Raw genomic sequence first — 23888 nt, forward strand, 5'->3', positions numbered from 1 at the left:
CTTCAGAGATGGTAAAATTTGGTACTCAGTTTTCAGTAGTACCATTGAGTACATGACAGATAAAGAGTTACTTCACTCCCTCAAAGAATAAACCTCTTGGTGTTACTCAGGTTTTTGTTGTTAGGGCTTCTTTATACTCTTAAAATTCTTTGAAGACCTCAAAGAGCTTTTTGTTTATATAGGCTATATTGATTGATATTTGCTAGATTAGATAGTAGATTGATGTAGATTTTGATATTACATTGATATTTACTGCAGTGGTAAATGCACAAAATTTACCAATTCGTCTAAAAATACCAATAAGAAATTCATTAATGCTTACACAACTAGCATGTTTTTATGAAAAATAACTATAGTTTTAAAAATTTAGTGAGAAAAAATGGCATTGCTATGCATTTTTGTCAATCTTGTTATAATATCTCACTTAACCGAAGAGAGATTCTTAAATCTGCTTCTGCATTCAGCCTATCATTTGGGATATTTCACTATAAGTCATGAAAGAATGAACGTGAAGAAGGCAAATCATGTCTTAGTATTTCTGAGAAAGTAATGTTCAGCTCATGGACCCTAGAAGTGTTTCATGGACCCCCTGGGGGATCCCTGGGCCACGCTTTGAGAACCACTCGGGTAAACAATATGTTCTTGAAAGCAAAGACCATTGCCTTGGTTTCCTCTTCTATTCCTCGGGGTCTGGTAAATATTCGTTATATTGACTCCTCAAATGTGTTTACTGTTTCCACTTTCCTCTGTAAAAATCCAGAGGAAGGACCCAGCTGGTGAATCAGGATGCCTTCCTCCTTAATTAGTCACAGCGTAAGAATCCATCTCAGGCCTTTGACTCAGCAGCCAGAGAGGTGCCACTGGACTCTTTTCCCTGTGTCTGATGACATTGCAGACTGGTTACAAATCAAGATAAGTAGTTTAGGGAAAAAATATTCTCTTTATAGTACAGTGGGTTCTAGGAAGTCTTGGAGGTTGCTGGGGGAAAGAAGCTAGAATTGTTTCCTAGGAACAGTGGGAAAGTCTCTGCGGAAGTGTTAGGGGCCTGCTGGCGCATGGGATCCACTCTGCTCTCCAGAAGGCATATGTATGTACTCTTCCAGTTTGTAATTTCTGCACCAAGGCAATGGCAGGTGGCCTGAAGAGCGAGTGGGAAGCAGTAATCAGCTCTCCAAGTAACAGCATTCTCATTTGCCAAATGTTATGTTAATGTTTCTCCAAACTTGTGGTAGAAATATGCAAACTTAGACTGAAAATATGCATACTGTTAGTATTAAGTTTTCAGACTTTTGATAAAATGTAGGTAAACAATATCAAAAGGTATCTTAAAAATTATGTACTAAATTTTGCATAAAACAAATATGTGTACCACTTAGGATATTTACATTGGAGCCAATTTATTTATCAGCTACGTGAGGGAAAATCTTTATGAATATGGTAGCATAAAAGCAGTAGTTTTTGCATTTGACTTGCAAGAAATGGAAGCAGAAACATTTTAAAAACAGCATGATTTTGTTTGCTTTATGTGAATGAGTAGTGGCATTTTCTAACTGCTTGCCTCTTGGGCACATAAATCATCATGGTGCGTTCTTACTAATAGTCTTTGAACTTCTTTCTCTGTCCTTTTCCTCTGGGCCGTATATTGCTGCCTTTAGCGCTTCAGCATGGAGGGGATCTCAAATGTCATTCAGAATGGCCTCCGCCACACCTTTGGAAATTCAGGTGGAGAGAAACAGGTGCTCGGTTATCCTTATTTTCCTCATTCTCTGCTTTTTCATTCCCTGTGTAAGTGAAGGTCCTGAAAGCTGGCACTTGTACTAATTTACTAAGACTGTTGCTTAAAAGGGAGAAGTGAAAGTTCATCATATCTCTAGTCCTGATAATACATAGGATTTCCCTTTAGGAAACAGAACTTTTCAAATTGGGCAACAGACTAAATGCATTCTTAGTACATGTTTTAGAGCTCCATTTTCCACTGCCGTGAAAGAAATTGCATTGACCTCATGAGCTGCACGTCTAGAATATATAACTAAACCAGAATATGCTACTGTAATTCTAAAAGTCGGAGAAACAAGATGTCATTTTAGGGGGAAGAAAGCTGATCTCGGTATCTTTCTGATTAGAGTTCTAGGTCAAACAGGTTGATAAGAGTATATCCTACCTCCTTTTCAATGAAATTCAGGTGCTTCTAAGGTGTATTGTGTAGCAGCCAACTCAGTTGTCCGCCGAGTGAGGCACGAGACGTGATTTATACAGAATTCTACATGGCTGTAAATACACCCGCAGTCAGATGTGTGGCTGTTTTGTATAATGACTTAGGGAGGATCATGAACCCAGGAAACACATCTACATTGATGAGTGTGCTTAAAATTACTTTTCACAATTTGAAATTTTCACTTCAAAAAGGAAACCTCTCACATTAGCTCAAGCTAATTTGAGCCTAGGATTTTTACTAGAAGATAATTTCCGTATTGCTCAAGAAGGGAAACAGTCGATATCAAATAATCCTTCACACTGACATTTACAGCTCCAGTGAGGGATGGTCGAAATTTCGTTCTTCTTCTGGCCCCTCTCACCTGTCTCAGATGCCCAGGACGGCAAAGTAACTTCCAAAGTGACCCACACGTGGGAAGCCCGAGAGCGTGGTCAGAGAGCGTGCTCGAGGGGGCGCAGCTCCCTGATGCTGTCAGAGTCCCGCTTCCCTGACGCGCGCTGTTCGTGGAGCCCAATGGGGGCTGGCTTCCTGCTTTCTGTGTACTCACGAGGAAACATTCAGTTCCACAACGGGGTATCAGCTTGGAGAAGTCTACACCGAAAAGTTGGTGGGAATTGTTTCCTAAACACGGAATAATTATTCACTTTCCTACTTCCCTGTACGTAGGGAGCCAGTTCTGACTAAACCATTTTACCTTGTTTTTTGATTATAAGATCACTCAGGGGTGAAATCACTCAGGGAGGGTTAGGACTAGAGCTGAGATTTAGGACAAGAACTAAATAATGGGTGGGTCTGAAAAGATTCTAAGTGAGAACAGTGGCTCTCCAGATGAACACAGGCAGACCACACTGAGGTAGATAGTTTTGGTAGAGTGGCCAGAATAGGGACATCTGGACAGTAAATTTTAGATTGTGCTTCCATGGGATGTAGCTACAGGCCATAACTGGTACTTGTGAGCCTTCACGGGAGTGAATGAGGCACTTTGTCTATGTATCAGACGTGAATTTTCATTATTCACCAGGCCATTCTCTCCTTTCACTTTTCTCTTTTCCTTTAACGCCTTTAAACTTTGAAACTACTTACAAGTAATTTGAAATAATAATAATAATACACCTCTAAAATCATTTGGGTACGTGTGTCTATGTCAGCTTCTGGAAGAAGCTGGTGTGTGTTTTTAAGTTGTCAAGTTATCCACGTGACCATTTTGTTCAACCAGAAAAAAATGGTCTGAAACAGAATTATTTGGCTGTTGGGAATTATTTGGTCATGCAGAACTGTTGCAACTATGTCTTCAGTTTTAAATTACTCTTTTCCAAGTATGTTGGAAATAATGCAAGGAGATTGTTAGATAAGGCTTTACTTTAAAGATGAACAAATTGTAAAGATCACCCTCAGGCCTACTTTTGTGAAATTTTCAATACTTGAAAGGTAAAAATATGTTTATGTTAATGTTGGGTTTGTGTGAAGCAGATGGAGGTAGGCAAAAAATACAGAGACAGCCGAGATAGTAAGATACCTGTGTTCCATACTAAAGAAGCTCATGTTTCATGTTACAAAATAGACCTGTAGTAACTGTATCGAAGTTTTACAGATAAGGTCATTCTGATTTAAGTGACATTTTTTTTTTTTTAACTTGGCAGTACTTGACGACAGTCATTCCTTACGAGAAAAAAAATGGACCACCATCTGTTGAAGATCTTCAGATATTAACAAAAAGTGAGCAGAGCCAAAATGAAACTGTTACTTTATTTACTTTTGCTGATTCTGAATACTGATTTTGGTTGGTTGATTGTTGCTATGTTTTGTTTTGTCAATTGGGGATAGTAAATGACAGATGTCGTCATTTATTGAGAATGAGACCATAAATGCCTGTACCATCGAACGTGACACTGAATTCCGAGTTGATTTGTACTTTTTGTACTTTTTCTTACCTTTTGAAATACTTACAAGCTGAACTTTTGAGGAAAAAAGTGTAACTTGATTCTCCATCATCCCTTGTATGTTTAAGAACACATCATTTATCAATAGATAAGGTGCTTCATGGATCTTATGTAAATACGACTGTCAGTAAGTCAATAGGAAAGATTTAGAAAGTGGCCGAAAATATTCTCCTTTCTTAGGAACGTAGAACCCAAAGTAATAGTCATAAGCAGAATATAAATTGATAGTAATATTTTAAGAACATTCATTCAGCAAATATTAAAAAAGGCCTATTCTGTGCCAGGCTGTGTTCTGGGCATTGAGATACTTTAGTGAACAAAGCAGACAAAAATACTCCACCTTCAAGAGGCTCGCATTTTAAAATAATTTGTGAGACCTAAATATACATTCTACTGATTCTGTCTTACGATAGCCATAAATGAGCAATGAATTCTGGTTCTATCCCTGTTATTTACAGTAACGTCCTTGGATGTTACTTATCCCTCTCTTGGTCACAATGAAAAACAAAGGTAAACATATTTGCTGTGTTTCCCTCATAGTAAATAAATTAACATATGTGTGATTTGGGGTAAGTCAATTACTGAGCTTTGTTTTCCTTGAAGGCACTGGATTTGCTGCTCTGTTAACTGTTGATTAAAGAAGGAACCAAATAAGAGGGAATCACAAGAATGCCTCTTGTGACGATACCTATTTTGGAATTTAGGGATATGGAGGTGTGGTTGTCGTGAGCACAAGCTGCCTGCCTGTCTCCTTCTACCTGAAGTTGTTACTCTTTCCTTTGGTGAACGATACTTTCAAAACATTTTATACTAAGATACAGGTAAATCAAGTGATGCCAGCCAGTCTGAAATAGAAAATGAAGAAATTAACTGGGTGGCCTGCCCTCTGATTTTCCAGACCAACCCATGAAGTTATGAGTGTCCAAGATCACACAGGGGAATGCTTAATTACAGGGCTGGGTCTTTTAATTCCCAGTCCACTGTACTTTTTAAGAATGTTAGCCTATGGCACGTGATTTTATATAGAACTGAAAACCAATCTAAAACACGATGGGAAGCAGGAATACTGAACACAGTTGCCCTCTGAGAAGGGAACATAAATATTGCCTGGACGCCAGGAATTACTGAAAGACCTTGGATTCTCAGAGCATGGACGGACTTGGCCAAACGAAAGACATCATAATTCCCACATCAGAATGTCTTCAGGCTGATCCTTAGATGATACCTTTGTAGATGGCACAATTTGGAATCTCTGAGTAGACATGTAGGGGGTGTGAAGGAATGCCCAAGTTAGTGTGAGTTTCCCTTGGAAGTAAAAGCAGTTAGCTCCTCAAAACTTGGGGGAGAACCGGAGCCTCTACCACTGCCGCCTTTCGATGTTCATGGCGGAAGCCTGGAGAGACGGTTGCAGCGTTTATGGTTGTTCAGCCTTCCTCATGAAAGCTCCTGGAAGTACAGTAGCAACAGTAATAAGAATCAGAATACCATTAGTTGTGTTAATAATAAAGGCTAATGCTTACACAGCATATATTCTGTGTTGGGCACTATTCTCAGTCCTTCACGTCTGCATTAGTAACTTGATAATCACAACCAGCCTTGGGGACTGGTCTGATGACTATGCTCATGTTACAGATGAGGAACTTGGTGCACCGACTGGTTAGGTAACTTGCTCAGAGCGCCCACAGCGGGGAAGTAAGTGGTTGAGCCAGGGTTTAAGCCCAAGCAGACGCCATGTTGTTCCGTCGTATGTCTGGGGAAGCAGGGCAGCCTTCTCCCCCGGGTGCTCCGGGGACAGTTTGAGGTGGCAGCCGCTCTGAAAGTGTAGCATTTGCTCATGTGTTTCTGTACCTGCGTGGTCGAGATTTTTAAGCCCCCCAGCAGCTGATCTTGCTATTTGGCTTTGCTTGGAGATAAAATTGTCCAAGATGCCCCTTGAGGATGAGGTCGATTCACCGGGCTTCCTCTGTAGTACAGGGGCAGGCAGTGCAGCTGGGTGCTGCTTCAGTGAGGTGTGCTCTTTATTTTGGCCTTTGAAAGTTTCCAAGAAGGCTGACAGACATACTCCTTGGAGAAGGTGGCTCACTAGTCATTTGAGAGTTTCTCCCGCTTGTGAGATGTGCAGACTGAGGGTCTCCTGCTCCCCAGAGCTCATGGAAGTGCTCATCGTGGTACCTCGCTTTCCAGTATTTATTATACTTGAGGCTCTGGGTAAATAGCCCAATTCTTCTTTGCTGGTTCCACTGTCTGGATGTTTTATACCTGGGAGAAGTCTCTGGTAACAGGAATGTTCTCACTTGGATAAGGGCTTACTCAACGACAGTACATTCTTGAGCATTTGCAGTTGTTTAGCGTGCAGAAAGTAATCACTAATTTGTATGAATTGATTATGCCTGATAATTAATGAAGGCTACAGTGTAAATGAGATTTGCTCTCTGAGTTTGAAATTGTTGCCTTGTCTTTCTCTCCTTCATTTTGCAGTTCTTCGTGCCATGAAAGAGGACAGTGACAAGGTTCCGAGCTTGTTAACTGATTATATACTGAAAGGTGAGTTTAATAATGGTGTATGTGCGATGGTTGGGAAGTTCTGATTAGTCGATAAATGCATCATCGTCTTGTTAATAGATAAGAAAGTAACTTCCAAATGCACTTTTATCATTCTCATTTGTGCCGAGTGAGGATAGATGCCTGGCTTACTTATGCTACTCACATTATGAATTATGGTTATATAGAATGCAACTTTTATTTGGGATCTTGAGCTGGAAGTAATTTCCACAGCTCAGCTTTAGTAAGCACGGAGACAGGCAATGGAGGAAATATGGAGACGTTCCCACAATTATGTGTCTCAGGTATTGACTGACACAGGGTGGGGTTCAGTAGGGTGGTGTCTGCCATCGTGGGGACAGTAGAGAAGGACAGATCATGAGGATGGATGAAAGAGGGGACAGTGAAGTCAGAGAACAGTCCCTCAGGGATTTGTTGTAAGGGAAAGGAACGGGAGGGAGAGAAAGAATGGATTTTCATCAACTAGGGCAGTGAAAAATGAACCATAAATTTTAGTGAGATCAAGATCACAGGTTGGGAACAATGATGAGGCAAAGGAAGGTCATTCGAGAAGTTAATGAGGTTACTAACTTTGCTGAGGAAAGAGCAAAATTTGGATAATAAAGAGGCAACTGATGAACTTATTTAATTACAGGCAAAACTAACACTTTTCGGTGAAATTATTTTTTATAAAGCAGCAGTTATTCAGGTGACATTTTCTAAGCATCATGAAATGCATCCTATAGTATATGATCCAATATTGAGAGCAGTCCTCTTCTGGGAACATTTTTCTTTGGGTCTCTCCGTCAGTGTTTCTGGCTGAACATAGGAAGGTTGGGATTTCTGAGATGTTAGGTAACTCAGATGGCACATTTCTTCAACCACAGCTTCATAAAGAGGGAACCTCAGTAGAATATACTGGGAGCTCAGAGTGAGTGACACATTAAGTGTCACCTGTGATTGAAGTGGAGCCAGTCATTAGGTTAGGGGTGTGGGGGAGGGGGTTGAAAGAAGAGATTGAAATGTTTTAATAAGCCATGTTCTTCTGATGGAGGGCTTTTACTTCCTATTACATTCCAGTTTCTTTCTTTTTCTTTCTCTTTTTAATACCTGACATCTTTGTTTGCTTTTATGTTGTGCTAGCACTGGTATGAAAGCTGGATTGTTCTGAGGTTTGTTCTTGTAGATGTGACACAGGAATGAGATGAACATAAAGAACATGTCTCAGGTTTTAATTATAGTGGGTCCCTGGGGCACTGCCGTGGGTGCCAAAGACAGAACAAGCTTTGGAAGCATTCTCTAGCTATTTTATCATTTGACCGGCATGGAAGAATTTTATGACCCAGAGAACAGAGTCGTCTGGGGGCAAATGATGTTTAAGTGCTTCCTCTGAAAACCCAGGCCTGTAACTGTGAACCTATACCGCGTGTCTTAGGGAAGCAGCACTTACCTAATTCTGTTCCTCAGGCTCAGGCCACAGGTTCCAGCCTGTGAGCCCAGCCCGTCTAGACTGTACCTGTTCTCCGGAGCTGCTTGTGTGCATGTGTTGTGGCTTTGCCTCGGCTCTACGAGGACTGGGTGGAAAAGAAGCGAGGGTGCAGACCACAGTGGTGACTCCGCACCCCGGACAAGTGAATGGGTGTGTGTAAGCTCAGAGGTGTTCAGTCGCGTGGGAAGGTGTGGATGGGGGGTGACGGAAAATGCTCTCTTCCACCCATCCTGGAAGTCCACAGCGGGTTAGCAATTCCTCTACCTCGAGGGCCACTAGAACACTGGCCTGGCAGTGGTTTCTGCTCAAGGGAGAACTTTCCTTCTGCTTCCTTGGTGGGACTTCCTCATAGTTGTTTTTACACTGAAGACTGTGGCTTGGCTGCTGAATATACCAGCTTAATTTAAACGCAAAGGTCTGAAATGAAAGAAGGTGCAAAAGTGGCCTCATTTGGCCTAAGAAGGATGGGAGGGATGCTGTGTGGGCTCCTGAGGCTTTTCCTCACATGTGCTTCTTTACCCTGCCCTCCAGGCTCTGCCTGAGGCTGCAGTGTGGGCGTGGTTGCTGCCGTGCGCATGCGGAGACTTGAACCCTTCTTTCACTTACGCGGGAGCCTCTGCTGTGGTACAAGCCGGACGGTATAGGGCGAATGTTATGGGCTCTTCGCTCTACGTGATATCCTGAGAGACATGGCCTTTTGGTATCTCATTTCTGGGCAATTTTAATACATGTGTCGTGAGAGAACTCTTCTCTGTTGGGTGTAGCCTTCTAAAAAAAAAGTTGCTACTGTAGATCCTTGCATTAATATCGACTTCTCATTATTTGTGTATTTTTATATACATATAAGATGTATATAAAACATGTATGTATCTTGTGTAAATGTATGCAAAACCTACATTTCTGTTTACAAGTTCTTCTTCTTCCTCTAGTTCTGTGTCCTACATAAGGCGTCAGGCCAGGAGCGGCTTTCCCTTTCGTGGACCACAGGCTAGATTTCCTATGGCATTGTTCCGAAAGCTGGCTACCATCCCCTTCCTGCTGTTGGAGACTCCACATACGCGAACTTGGGTTTGTGACTCAGTGTTACTTACTAGATCACGCTTTCACTAATTCTTTATATCACGAACCAAGAGAAGTATGGCACGGTTTTGAATTCTAAGGGTGTTTTTTTTTTTTTGTTAAATGCTGACGGTTAGGAGCTCTTCTCTCCTCCGACTTTGTAGAGGAAGGGGGAGCAGTATCTGCGCAGGTGCAGTCATATTTTTCCTGAACTGACTGTAGGCCCAGCTGAGTTTTGCGGCTTTCTAGATCTGAACTGCACCGAAGAACTTGCTGAAAGCATGGAGAGAGTCCTACTGTGGCCGTTCTTCAGTGATGGCAAGAACCCACACTGATCTGAGGGAACTGTGAGGATCAATCTTACCTACCAGTGTTGTCCAGGGAGACGGATGCTGAAGCGTGGGCTGTTCTGGGAAGATGCTGTGGCGAGCGTCGCCGGGCCCTGCTGGGGAGGACGGAGGCAGCCGCGCTTCACCACTGTCCCAGCTGTAACCATTAAGTGGCCATTCGCTTTCAGAATTTTGTGTTAAAGATACAAGATGCGTAAATGTTTTGCTTCACGTGTCTGTGAAGAAGTGTCCTTTCAAAGGAGGTTGTGTCCTTTAAGGTGCTTACCTGTGTGCTGCAGCCTCGCCCCGCTCCCACTCTGGTTGTGTTTCACTCACGCCTGCCTGTCTTCCTGAAGTCCCAGTTCTGGAAGCAGCGCCTCACCCGTACATCACTGGTCACGAAACACTTTGGCCAGTTCCCACCAAGTCCTTGCCATTTAATAAATGTTGGGAAAAAGGGTGATACGTGCTTGAGAGACTGAGTTTTTGTTGTATTTCTTACAAGTCTTCTTCCCTTGCAGGGCTAGATTCTTCCCTTTACCGTTCTACATATTGTCACTACAGTGTGTGAGCTGGCGAGACCCTGATTAGCTTCATGATGGTGAGGAGGGTTGAGGGCGACTTTTCCAGTTGTCCCGGGCTGCTGTGGAAGGACAGAAGTTCTCATTTCCTGGGTCTGTGAGGCATTCCCAGCAGCTAAGGTAGCTTCCTTCCTTAGACAACATGAGTGTAGGAAGAGTTAGAGAGGCCCTGTCAGGGGTCTTTAGAATTCCACTTACACGTCTGTGAGCATATGGGCCCATCCATATTCCTCAGTCCACCCGGTAACTGGGACACCAGAGCTGCAAAGGCAGTAGCTCAGTTAGGACTTGGATGCCAGCTCGGCATCTCAGCTGTTACCTAGGAATGTGCAGAACTCGACCTGGTTCCTTGTTTTTTTTTCTTTTTTTTTTTTTTTTTTTAAGGTTTAAATAATCTCTACGACCAATGTGGGGCTCGAACCTGGAAATTGAGTCACATGCTCTACTGACCGAGCCAGCCAGGTGCCCCGAAATGGTCCCTTGTTTTATTAATGCTTTATTTGATAGTGAATATGTGAGACTTACTAGCTCCTTGCCCTTGAATTGATGAATTGCATACTTATATACAGTAATAACCTAAATTCATCCAAATTTGTAAAAACGTTACCTGTACTAAGGAAATACCACTTTAGAGGGCATACTACAGAGTCAGAAGTCCTTGAGGATGTGTTTTTTGGGAAGAGATTTCAACAATTGTCTTTTTATAGTTCATTCTTAAGCTGATCCTTCTGAAGTGTATGAAAAGATATTTTTTCAGCTCACAGTCCCCTTGTAAGAAGAGTTCTCTGATTTTGCTTGATAAACTCTTTCTTCTTCAGTGGTAGACTCCCAATGTTTCCCACCTCGACCCTTCTCACACCCATGATGAGATGATACCAGTGAGGAGATGAGCACATTTCTGATTTGTGACTGGCAACAGGTAGGTTTCTAAGTCTCCCTCAGAGCAAGTGTCGTGGGCCATAAACCCCAAGGTGGGATTTCTTACAAAGATTCCCAGGGCAAGGCCGCCCTCTGAGGGCAGGCCGGCGGCTGCTTGGGACGCTGGAGAGTCAGTCGACTGACCACCTTACCACAAAAGGACGATTTGTCCTTTGGGTGATTTAGATTCAGAGTGTTTATCTGTTGCCAAGAACCAAGTCGCAAATAATTCCCTCACAGCTTTTGGTTTTTGAAGAAAAAACAAACTGTAGAACCACAGTGCACTCCAAGTGCCATAGATCTATTTTATTTTTCAGGAAATTAGATTTGTTTTTCTTTTACAAGAGCACAACAGGAACCAAAGTAAAAGAGTAATAGATACAGCACTCAGGATAAATCATATCTTTAAAATAATAATAAAAAAATTTACACCTTGTCCTATATCCTGTTAGTATTTTCATAATATGGCCATGATTGAAAAAACAAAAAGCAAGCATTTACCATTTTTTTTGATAGAGACTTTTATGCCAGGATGGATTAAAACTTTATACTAATCAGGCTGATGTAAATCTATTTTGGTAACATCGTATCATTAACAAATTTATTTTGGAAATAGATAAAAATATTGCCCCTTGATAATAAATCTTTTTTTTTTCCTTTGATGCAAACAGCTAGAACACCTTTTTCTTTTCCTTTTGATATTCTAAGACAAAAAAAAATGGTTAATCTTCAGATTAATAAATTAGGTCATTATAATAATAAATTAATTTTTTTTTAAAGTTCAGCAACCTCTGTCCAAGTATTTACAACAATACTTGAAAGTTCCTTTACAAAACAGAACACATTTTCTTTTCACATTAAGCATACTGGGTATCTGTGTCTTTCTCAACAAGCATTTTAAAAAGAAAAATCAATGCACAAATGGGTAATTAGTATAAAAGTGCTGAGAGCTGTTTGAAAAGTTAACACTATAGGATACAGTCAGTTATATTTGAGGCAAACTACAACAGACTTCCAGCTTATTATGGACAATATTCCAGTAGTTGTTTCAAACAGTTGTTTGAAGAAAAAAAAAAAATCCAGGAGCTGATTAGTGATGCAGATAACCTGCCGTCGATGTTTCTGGCCAGTGAGCAAATTGAAAACCAACAGAAAGCAGATCCAAATGAGGAAGAAGATTTTAATAAAGGAATACCTTCTCCATCGCAGGTGTGATGCTGACTGCACAAGGCATGTGCACACTCACACTCACACACACTCAACACACACATCTTTCTTCCCAGTTAAACTGCAGGTAGAATAAAATTTTGTGTTATTAAAAATTTGTAAGTGATCAAAAGCATTGATATGGAATGCCTGTTTGTCTTTGTTCTGGTTAAAATCTCATAAAAATACATTCAACAGGAAAACATAAATTGTATGTGTATAAATATATATGCATATATATATTATATACACACGCACACAAATACTTTCGTTTTTTTTTTGAAGCATAAGATAGTTACATAAATATTCCTATAATTGCTAAAGTTTAAGGAGGCATATTTTTTTTCTGAGCTTCAACAAAGGTGCTTGAATAATATACAATTAAAATGAAGTAGTTTCTATTTTGTAGAATCAGTATAATAAGGAAAAAAAAATCCCCAAACAGTCCTTTTTAAAAGTTTCTTCTTAAGCTAGAGCTTCAACAAAAACTATGAACAACCAACAACAGAACAAAGCAACAACAGACAGTGAAGTACAGCCCCTGCTGGAAAGACCTGGCACCTTCGCCCTCACCCTCCTTCCCGCCGCGCCGTGGTGAGGGGCTCCAGTGCTTGCGTCAAGAAACCGCTTCCGTCGTGTTCACTCGCTGACTCTGCTAGGAACTGGCTGATTGGCTTGGAAGAAAACAAAAGCAGCAAAAAGTCTAACTGTATCTATCTTTAATAACCCGCGTCAGAGAAATGCCACGACACATTTCTCTCGCCTCCTCCCCGCCTACCGTGGCTGTGACTGTATAGAAAAGAAACTCGTGGCTTTAGACCAGGGATGGCTATCAAAAGGTTCTGGTGTGCTGTCTGGCAGTCCTAAGGTGGCTACGGCAGCTGGATCACAAGGCCTTTGTCTCCCGCTCATTCGGGCCTGGGCTTTGCCGCAACCCGTGGCAGTCTTCAGAGCGAGACTTCGGAGCAAGCATCCTCTGGGCCGCTCAGCTGCTTTTATTACACTGGGTTTCTCCCCGAGCCAAGCTGACCAATTTGCCTTCCCAACACCACCCTCCCATCTCCCCAACCAAACTCGCTGTCCCCCCGCCCCCAAACACCTCTACAGCTAGATTACAAGCAAATACATCTTAGCAACTTGAAAAACTTTGGTTCTAAGAAAACACTTGGTCAGTGATCTTGAGGAGAGTGGGAATGTTTGTTCTGCACACTGCTGAAGACAGAGCCCGTCCCGGTAAGTTCTTAGCGCTGTATGTCAAGTCACAATCCAAAATGATCCACTAAGCAAGTGCACAAATTCTAGTTTACTTTTCAAAGCAGATTTAGTCGTCGTCTTTCAAAACCTCATCCGCATTGCCTTTCTTCACACCGTCTGGTAGAAATTATCTGCCTGGAGGTGGTTCTGTTTCTGCATGCTGTAGAAGCCGCTGAATCTTGCATCTGGTTCGGCAATCCTTAGCATTCTCTGGGAACTGTCCGCTGGGACTCTGCTTCCTTTCTTGCAGTCCACAGACACCAGCTGATTATTTAAGGAAGAAGGCTAGTTGAGGAGAGGAAAAAAAAAACCCACAAAGAATTAGCTATTTCACAGATCTTCCATTAACAAATTTCGTACCCGATTCAAGGGAGGTAACAGCTTCACGGGACACTGACGGGCCCGCTGGCTGTGGGGTTTACGTCCTGTTCTAGTACCAATGGTAGTTTCGTGAGGGATACTGACAAACTGTGTTTAAAAGTGAAACAGTCAATAAATTACGTCAGGCTTGCGTCACAGGAACTGAGAAGAGAGTCTGGTGAAGCGACGTAACTATTTTCAAATCTGTAAAGCGCAGACTCATGCTTAAAAGGGTTGAAGAAGTCGTCACTGGCCAGGCAGATTTTAAGATAAACACATGATTTTAAATCACTTGCTGGGTAAAAGCATCATCACAGGCTGGGCCAGCCCCATTCTGCATCCAGCCGCTCTACGCACGTGATGAGCTAGTCTCTCTTCCCAGCTTTGTACATTGGGGACCGTATCCTGACCCCGCGTGTGCCCAGCAAAGGCTGCGCCCAACATGTACATGTTGGAAGAAAGGGGCAGAAGCAACTGATGGGAATTTCACATGGACGAGTTCTCTAGATGATTAACTGGATTAAAATAATTATTCAAGCTGTTTTTTCAATTCGTAAGGGTGTAGGAATTTTTTTTTCTTTTCTTTGGAAAAAAACTGAATGCAAAAAGTAGACTTAGGGTTGGAAAGAGTCCTTATTCTTCCTTTAATGAAAATGAATTTTCTCAGTCTTTGAGATAGGCTAATTTGACGACAAATATTCTTTCTCCCTCAATATGGAATGTGTCTCTCTCTGCCTGGTCTAGTGAGTAGTAGTTACGGTCTCTTCAGGATCTTCTGCTACCTTTCCCCTATGCGCTTGCCCTGGACAAGTCTCCCTGTCCTTTGGAGTTCTGTATGCACTCATGACACTCCAGTTCCCCTGTCGCCCATGCCTGAGAGCTGTCACCCTCTCACCAGGACTTCTTTCCCAATTCTAAGTGGATAGACCACTGAGAAGAAACTCAAATGTTAATTTCTAATACAACAATGACTTAGGAATCAACCTAGAAGTATTTCTTTTTTAAAACACTTTAAATCCAGGAAATTGGATGTGTGGAAGGTCAGGATCCATTAACCAGTGGTTGATGGGTAATTCATCCGGTGACTGCTCCAGCCCGAGGCAAGTACTATGGCCACGGCTTACTGTGTGTTTGAGGCTACGAAGACCAGAGCAAAACTTTCGCTGGCTAATACAAAAGACATCAAGCAATTTAAGCAAATGTGAGCATGCAAGCTTTCCCAGTTCGGTCACTTAAGACAGACTTTTTCAGGACAGTACCTTAGTTGGTGTTCGATACCAGCAAAGCAGTGGTATCCACTGTTTCTTCTGGTTGAAGAAAAGGAATGCTATTATAATAGAGAGGCCAATTACTATGGGAACCACAACTGAGGCGATGGAGTCCAGTGAAGAATCTTCGCCTGGATGCGGCCTGTTGTTATCTCTGTAATCTACCTGAAGGTGACCCATGTCTAGAAGGGGAAAAAAAAATCACAAGCATTTATTACCTAAACCAGAATTTTTAAGTATTCTAATAGTTCCACTGCAAACAGATCAACAACTTGGTTTCATTGCTTCCCGGTACTTTCAGGCTAAAACATGACTCAAGTCTAATGATCTGAAGAGCTCTGATGAGAGAGCAGAGCTCTCAGGGATGATGTGAGACAGGAAATATTAGGGTGAAGAGGTTAATAACTGGGCAGGAGGAAGCTGGTTCTAGCTAGCCAAGGAAACAAAATTGTTATGTAGACGTTACAAAAGTGACTAAAACTAGATTACTAAAAATATTTTGATTAACCTGTATGGTCTAAGATTTGGAAGCAGAAACATTAGTTTAGCTCCCTCTTTACCAGCAAATAGGAGACTAGGACAAAGTATTTTTGACTTACTAGAGTAACAGTTAAGACTAATTGCTAGTGGAATAGTAAAAACTAAAGCCAGAATCAAGAGTTTGGTCTTTTGGTTTACTGAGCTCTAAGCAAAAATGCCTCCCTCGTCATAAACTTGTTGAAAACTCACTAGGCCTACTAGATCATTTTCCTGCCTTAGTTTTAATATACTGTATAGGAGACATTTAACTTTGTTCGTTTGAATGAAGGTCTTTCTATTCCTTTAAATCATCATGCTTGCCATGAATATTGCAGAGATAACAAGGTTAGTAACTATATACCAATCAGGAGAACTCCTTGGAAGTTTCTTTACTTTTATTTTCTTTCAAATAAACCACTGTCGGGGCGTCTGGGTGGCTCAGTCGGTTAAGCGTCCGACTTCAGCTCAGGTCACGATCTCGCGATTTGTGAGTTCGAGCCCCGTGTCGGGCTCTGTGTTGACAGCTTAGAGCCTGGAGCCTGTTTCGGATTCTGTGTCTCCCTCTCTCTCTGACCCTCCCCTGTTCATGCTCTGTCTCTTTCTCAAAAATAAATAAACGTTAAAAAAACAAACCACTGTGGTCGGCCTGTCCAAATGCATCAAAGACCAGGCTAGTGAAAGATGCAGGGGTTACACATTCAAAAGGAGTTGCTCTTAAATGATTCTGGAAACCCGTCTCATAGCAGCACAGTTCTGTGATATTAAGACAGTTTATGGTTTAAAAGATCAGATTTTTCTTAATATGCTGCTGCTTTTGTGTGTGGGAAGAAGAGAACCTTCCTAGTCATTCTATCCAGTGTACATAATACTTTATAGGAAGGTGGAAAAAATCCTACATTTATCAGCATCAACAAAAATGCCAAAGGTAAAAATAACATCTTACTGATGAATTCAGGTTTTAATGAATGAAGGAATGGATTTTTGCCTTATCATATTCCAAATGATATGGCAGATGGTTTTAGGAATATATGTCATACAAGGAAATTGAAAAGTTAATTAAGGAGAATCTTAATGAAAGGAAAATAAAACTTCAGTTGAGATCTGTTTATAAAAGTCAGTCCTTAAGTTCCGTTTTGATGCAAAAATCAGGCCACAGAGTTTAGCTTTGGGCTTCTTAGCAGCCAAAGCAAAAATGGAAACAGGTATCATCAATAAGATTCACAATGTCTTCAAGATTAAAAATAATCAATTGCTTAGGAGAAGTGTAAATTTTCCTGCTATTGACACAGGAAATTTCTCCTCAGGTACTTTGTAACAGAGATACTGTGTAATGCATAGGTCTTCAATATACTACAGCAAGTAAGGCTGTCGTTATGGCCAAAGTCCACCATCTAGAACAGTGCGTGGCACAGAGTAGGCACCAGTATTTATTGATCGAATGCAAATGTAATGATAAAGCACAATTCAGTCACAGCAATTACACAAGGAGCCAAAACACTGGAGCCAGGAATTTGGCTCTCTGGTCAACCGGCTTGATCTAAATAAGCATAACACTCAGAACATCTAGGGTAACAACAGACCATTAATCTCTCAAGCAATGAATTTTGCTTCCCCCAAAAGAAATAATATAAAAATTGTATAGCAGTGATTTTGAGAATGTCCTTGGAGTAGACGGGAGACAGTCCTGAGTCATGGCTAAGCACAGGTTTATACTCTTAATCAAGACATCTACTTTTATAGAGAAGGCAATACTGACAGGAACTCTGCCTGGCTTTATCTCTTAACTACTGAGAGAGGGAATAACAGGTCTATTATACACAACTGGAAGGACAGAGCTAGGGGAAAAACAAAACGAAACAAAAAACATGGAATATACCCGATGAGTGGAAAAATCAGCACATGTAATAAATTGAACTCTCATGGAGTGAAAACAGCCTGGAAGCAGAGGGTAACCTAATGCATAAATGCTTAGTCCAGAATCCACAGGGACTGAATAATTTATTATTATTCCACTTACATATGTACAAATATGAGTCCTGGCTTAGAAATTGCAGATACCAAGCTATTAGGACAAGGAACATATTTCTTTCCATCATCATGAAGTCTCTGAGCACATGAGGCCAGAAGGAGGCATGTTATCCAGTTACCTGCAGACTTATTTTTATCATTCTGGTTTACATATGTTATAGCCAACAGGTCTCCCCTGGAGTAGTTATTTGAACTTACCTGCCATTTAAAAAGGTACTCGAAGTTAAAATTAAAAAAAAAAAGAAAATTAAAAATCTTAAAAAAAATTAAAAATTAAAAAAAAAAATTTTAAAAAGGCAGACCATATATGTGAAGTCTACAGAGATCTCAGTCAACTTTGCACTTACCTCTGGGGAGATGGATAATGTCATTTTCACTGGGTGTGGGCCACAAGGGAACCTCCAGGTCAATCTCTCCACGATGGTTTGTTTTCTCAATGGGTATATTGGTTGGTTCTGGCACATACATTTCTAAAAGAAAGGGATATTTCTCATAAGAGATGATGGAGGGGCTGCTTACTGCTGACTTTGGTCTCTTCAATCCCAATGGATGGTGCATTCAATTCGGTACAATACTGTCCTGGGGCACGAAAGGTCCAGTTTCTGCAATTGCATCATTACTACTAGACAGTCACTGGCTTTGCAAGGGTGGGAGGCGTGTCATATAACCATATTCCCCCTCAACCCCCCCCACCCCCATGTAAAAGTAGTGGGGGAGAGTTTTCTCCACCAGGGTCAGAGGCTCTGCTTTTTCATGTCAGATGGTGTTGGCCCTGTAGTTCTGTGCAAACTGACAGGGACTGGCTGAAATGGAAGGATTTCTTTTATTTTCCATCAGCTAAATACTATATACCTTAATAAGCTGCTTCTCTTTAACCCATGAATGTTGAATCACTTCTATAAAATAGGTCCTAGGAAGTGAAAAAGTTAAAGCATCTTTCACTCTTATTTCTTTGTCAATTCCCCTAAATGGGAATAGACTGTAAGCAGACCTCCTGAGGTCCGGCCTGGCTTAAGCATCACATGTCTGTTTTATCTCCAGTGGAACCATGTGGATTGGTAGATGATTTTCAGTAAATATGTTTCCATGATCTAACTTGATCATTTGGGCACTTGGATCAGTAAGATACTATAAATGAAACAAAACTAAGAAGAATAATATTCTTTATCCCAAATTTCTTTTTCTTTTTTAATTTTTCTTTTTCATTTATTTTTAGAGAGAATGAGAGAGAGAGAGAGAGAGAGAAAACACAAGTGGGGGAGGGGCAGAGAGAGGGAGACAGAATCCGAAGCAGGCTCCAGGCTCTGAGCTGTCAGCACAGAGCCCAACGTGGGGCCTGAACTCACGAACCATGAGATCATGACCTGAGCCAAAGTCGGACGCTTAATCGACTGAGCCACCCAGGTGCCCCTTTTTTTCCCCGTTTTAAAGCTAAATTCTACAAGGGACCCGTGAAAACAGTTGAAAGTTTTTCTTGGCTACTACAAATATATTTATATATCCTTTCTTCATCTGGCTAACAACCAGCCCAACATTTTTTTTTTTTAAGTTACTATTCTTTATTTCAATAAAATTCCGTATAAAAGGTACAATCAAACGTTTTCTTTGTCACTTTATAACTGCTGGAAATGCTATACTTTTGAACTTTCCTGGGTTGTATATATAGACAGCTGAAAGCTCTAAGTCAGTATGTATCAGACAAACACACTGGACTATATACCCCGACACCTTTTAAATAGATGAGGCAGCAGTAAGGATGTCTCAACATGCTCTAAAGAAGTAATTCTTGAGAACCCGTATTCTCAAAAGGCAACACAAAAATCTGCATCAACCATATATCTCCTTTTGGCCAGATCCTGCCGTATTATTAACCAATTTTTATAAGGTTACTCAACATTGGTCATACTAAATATTCACGAATAGCCTAATTTAGTCCAAAATAAGATATATAAAATGCAAGGTAGAGAAGTTAAAATAGAACTAATATCCTCCCTGCTTACAGTGATTGGTGTCTACCCCATAGTCCCCTGGCTTTCAAGAAGAAAGCCTGGCTTTCAAGATGAATTATAGAGAGGAGAAAAGTGACAGGGAAGAGAGTATTTGCTCTGCTCATAACACCGTGTATTAACGGAGTACCCGGCAGGGAGGTAAAGTCAGGTTAAGTCAGTTACCCAAGATGACGCATCCAGGAACTGGCAGAGCTGGGATTCAAATCTGTTCTGTGATGCCATGGCCCAGGTCTTCCTGGTTGGTGCCCCCCAAGAATAAAGTTATTTTGGCTTTTTGTCCCTCAGTCTTGTGCTTTCTTACTTAAATACAGGTGACCCTTGAACAACAGGGGTTTGAACTGTGCAGGTCTACTTATACATGGATTTTTATCAGTACAGTGCTGTAACTGTATTTTCCTTATGGTTTTCTTAATACTCTCTTTTTTCTAGCTTCCTCTGTTGTAAGAGTATAGCATGTAATATGTATAAAATACAAATACATGTTAATTGACTGTTTATGTTATCCGTAAGGCTTCTGGTTGACAGCAGACTATTAGTAGTTAGGTTTTTGGGGAGTCCAAAGTTGTAGGGGGATCTTCAAGTGCACGGGGACTGGTACCTCAGACATGACCAGAGCTAGACACGTGAACACCTGAAAACTCTTGAATTAAAAAGAGAATTTACTGAAAATACTATTGAATTAAAAGGAGAATTTACTGAAAATACTATGTACAGAAGCAGGAGCCTGAGTACAACCAATGACTCAAACTTTTCTGTCCTATCTGAATCACCTGAAGAGCTTATAAAATGTGCTGCATCTCAGGGGTCTGATTCGGCAAGTCCGCAGTGGGTGATTCTGGGACGGGTGTGTCAGACATGGGGTCTCATTCGCCCACTGACAAACCCTGATTGTGTGATATCAATTTCCTGGAGGAGTTTGGAAAGAAAAGTGACCTTGACACTTATGTGACATCTTTCTATGCCACAGCATGTCTGAGGGCCTCCCCTGTGGGTCTAGCACACAGCACTGAACCTTCCCATCATGCAGGGGCCACTCTACCGCTGGCACCTGAGACCTCAGTAGAGAAGGCCACTGTGGGCTCTATTCCCCCAAACCTGGGAATGTCAATGGCTAAGTAGCCAAACCGCCCCCCCCCACCCCCCACCAGAGGTCCCCAGAGAGGGGATCGGTTCAGTTTCACATCAGAGTTTTCTGGGGGAGAGCACCAGGAAAGTGTTTTGAAATCCTTGTGCCTTCTAGCTGCATATGCGTAGATTTCAAGTGAACCCCCCCACCACCAACAGACAGTTCAAACCCTCCTCCCACAGATGCTTCGGAAGGCTCTACTTGGCATCAGCGGGAAAGGGAGAAGGGTGTGCCCTGGATGAGGGGAGAATGTCTTACAGAGTGATTAATTCTATTAACACTGTCCACAAATACTTCCTGAGCACTTCAGTGGTCAAAGTTCTGGGAGACAGCCATGAGCAAGACCAGTCCTGCCCTCATGGGCGTCTCATGACAATGGGTGTTTCTCACTGCTGGGCAGCTCACAGCCCGCCCTCGGTATGGGTTTGCTCCCTGAAACTCAGTACGGCTAGGATGAAAATCTACCTACACCTCCTTCCATCGTCACCAAATACTCAGCGCTCTAGTTCAGAGCCCTCATGTCCACGGGGAGAGGGTCATTTCTCTTTAACGTGAACTTACAAGGGAAGCAGTCTCTGAGCAGTTTTGCCAAAAAGGATAAATCTTTCAGCAAAAACCTACTTGGACAAACAAAAAGAAGTGTGGGAATTACTGCATTTCCATGCCTAGACCCAGGCCTTCCACAGCCAAGACCTGTGACTGACCCCAATTCTCACATACAGCCCTTCTGGCATTTACTAGAAGAGCCCTTGACAGCTGCTTGCACTGCAGACACAGAACTACATCAGGCTAGGTCACGTGGATCACGGGCACGTGGTCACAGTTAAGAATTACTCCCGTGGTCATATCTGATCTGAACTTCAGAGGAACCCAAGACCACTTACTGTGGATATATTTTACTTTCAGAGGCACCTGGCCAGTTGTAAGACCCACGGTTCCATAAAATGTCCTTTTCTGGAGTATGGGGACAGGATGCCAGAGGCTCACAAGCTGATGCACCATTTTTTTTTTTTTTTTTTTTTGGGAGATGGAACCTACAAGTCAGTTGGGAGCAGAACTCCCAGGTCAGCCAACTAGCTGCAGGACTGTGGATAATTCACTTAAGTTTCCTGAGCCTCAGTTTCTTCTGTAAAATGGCACAAGTACTAAGCAGCTACCCAGCCCACGGGTTTTATACTCATAAGATGGCAGAGGGGGACCATGCTTTGTAAAGGGCAAGGCTATCCAGAATGGGAGTCGGTATGGGCAGAGGGCACAGCATGGTATCAGGAGTTATCTAGATGATAAATGGAAGCCTGGAACTTTAGTGAGGATTCCTGACCAAGATCACACAGTGAGCCAATGAGCGAACAGGACAGGAATCCAGCCTTAATCAAATGTAAAGTGGCAAAGCTCGGCTGATTGCCGTTTGCTTAGAAGATGGAGAAATGATCCATCAATAATACATCAGACGCAGAAAGAAGAGTTACAGAAATTAAATTTCCATCCAACAGTAAATCCCGAGAAGTCACTGGAGAAATCTTTCATAATGAACAAGGATGTTATTGGCAATATATGCACTCTCTCCTTTCTTAAACTCACAAGCCAAGGAGAGTACCTCTTTTTACTCTGTTCCTACCACCATCACCTGGATTTGGGGCCTTGCTGTCACCACCCGGGACGTCTGCAATGTGAGTTACAGCTGTCCTGGCCTCTGGTCTCCCCTCGTTTTAGTCCCTCCTGCACCCCACCCTGTTAATCCTCCCAAAGCACCTATGTGACCATGTCATTCCCCTGCTCAAAAATGAGGCTCCCATTCCCTACAAAGGATGGTATCTACACTCTAAATTTGACAAGCGAGGCCCTGAACATCTGGGCCAAAGCTATCTTTTTTGTCCTTACCTCCTGCTACTAGAACTCAGATTCTCGGGACACTGGGCCTTGACCTTTCCATCTCAGGGTCTTTGGTCAGATTACCCTCTTCCCTCCAATAGAGAGGGCCCACCTGTCCTGCAAGGCCACTCTACCTCACACCAGAGTCTCACTTGTGGACCCTGCAGCAGGGCTGATAACCAGTATCGCCAGTCACCCTCCCCTTCTCTTCTGAGCCCCCCTCTAATTAGACTTAGCCTCCACCGCTGTACCAAAATGGCTGTGGTCAAGATGATTAGGATCGTGCTAAACGCACAAGGATTAGTTTCCCCGTCTCTTCTGACTCGACCTATCGGCACACCTGCCCCTTCTCCATTTGTCTTCTGGGTCATGGCTCTTGGTTTCCTCCCGTGTGGCTGTGGCTCCTCCTCTGTTTCCTTTGCCAGTCCCCCTTGCCCTGCCCGGTCTCCCGAGGTTGGAGGGTCTCTGGGCTCAGTCCTGGCGCCTCTTCTCTATCATGCCCACTCCCTGGGGGATCTCCTCCAGTCCCAAGGCTTAAAAAGAGACTCTTAAAAACTGACAATAAACTGAGGGTTGATTGGAGGGGGGGGTGGGAGGGCAGGGAGAGTGGGTGATGGGCATTGAGGAGGGCACCTGTTGGGATGAGCACTGGGTGTTGTATGGAAACCAATTTGACAGTAAGTTTCATAATAAAACAAATAAAAAAGTGAAAACAAAACAAAACTTGGTTTTTAAGCCGACAACTTTCAAATGTACAGACCCATTTCCGGTCTCTCCTGAACTGCAGATTACATGCTCACTGTTCACTCGCTCCACCTGGACGAACAGTGAGGATTTCAAAGAAAAACTGCCGCCAACCAAACTGCCTTTACCCCGTGGCTGCAAATTCGTGTTGTCATCTAAACACATGAGAGTCACTCACGGCTTCTCTTCCTCTCTTCTCACAAGCACTGTCTTCAAATCCTACCGATTCTCCCTCACAAAGAATCCGAGCCCGACCCCCTCTCCTGCCTCCAGAGCCACTGCCCCCGGCCAGGCCACCTCTGGGCTCTGGCCTGCATTGTTGGGAAAGCCTCCAGACTGTCTCTGCTTCCACTCGTCCTCTCCACATCCCCCAGTCTACGCCTCAACTCGGCACCAGGGACGTGTTGTGAAAGGGAAGGTCACCCAGCTT

The 23888-nt window shown here is 42.4% G+C and overlaps 2 protein-coding genes across 5 annotated transcripts in view; one reads left to right on the top strand and one right to left on the bottom strand.

The window, feature by feature from the left end:
- FEZ2 (fasciculation and elongation protein zeta 2) overlaps window positions 1-10036 on the top strand; it is a 42609-nt gene extending 32573 nt beyond the window's left edge. Inside the window, exons 6-9 of one of the 2 annotated variants that reach the window (XM_027033546.2) lie at window positions 1656-1736; window positions 3856-3931; window positions 6634-6699; window positions 9115-10036. In XM_027033546.2, the coding sequence (XP_026889347.1) occupies window positions 1656-1736; window positions 3856-3931; window positions 6634-6699; window positions 9115-9131 (240 nt within the window). In that variant the 3' untranslated portion in view covers window positions 9132-10036. The remainder of the gene's footprint in view (window positions 1-1655; window positions 1737-3855; window positions 3932-6633; window positions 6700-9114) is intronic. The other variant, XM_027033548.2, reaches the window with a different exon arrangement.
- Window positions 10037-11357: 1321 nt separating this feature from the next.
- The window catches only part of CRIM1 (cysteine rich transmembrane BMP regulator 1), a 190808-nt gene continuing 178277 nt past the window's right edge, over window positions 11358-23888 (bottom strand). For all 3 annotated transcript variants that reach the window (XM_027033540.2, XM_027033542.2, XM_027033543.2), the window contains 3 exons: window positions 18055-18177; window positions 15152-15342; window positions 11358-13817 (listed from right to left, as the gene is read on the bottom strand). In XM_027033540.2, coding sequence (XP_026889341.1) covers window positions 13641-13817; window positions 15152-15342; window positions 18055-18177 — 491 coding nt within the window. In that variant the 3' untranslated portion in view covers window positions 11358-13640. The remainder of the gene's footprint in view (window positions 13818-15151; window positions 15343-18054; window positions 18178-23888) is intronic.

This window comes from Acinonyx jubatus, chromosome A3 (assembly GCF_027475565.1).
Source record: "Acinonyx jubatus isolate Ajub_Pintada_27869175 chromosome A3, VMU_Ajub_asm_v1.0, whole genome shotgun sequence".
In the NCBI taxonomy this organism is placed as follows: Eukaryota; Metazoa; Chordata; class Mammalia; order Carnivora; family Felidae; genus Acinonyx; species Acinonyx jubatus.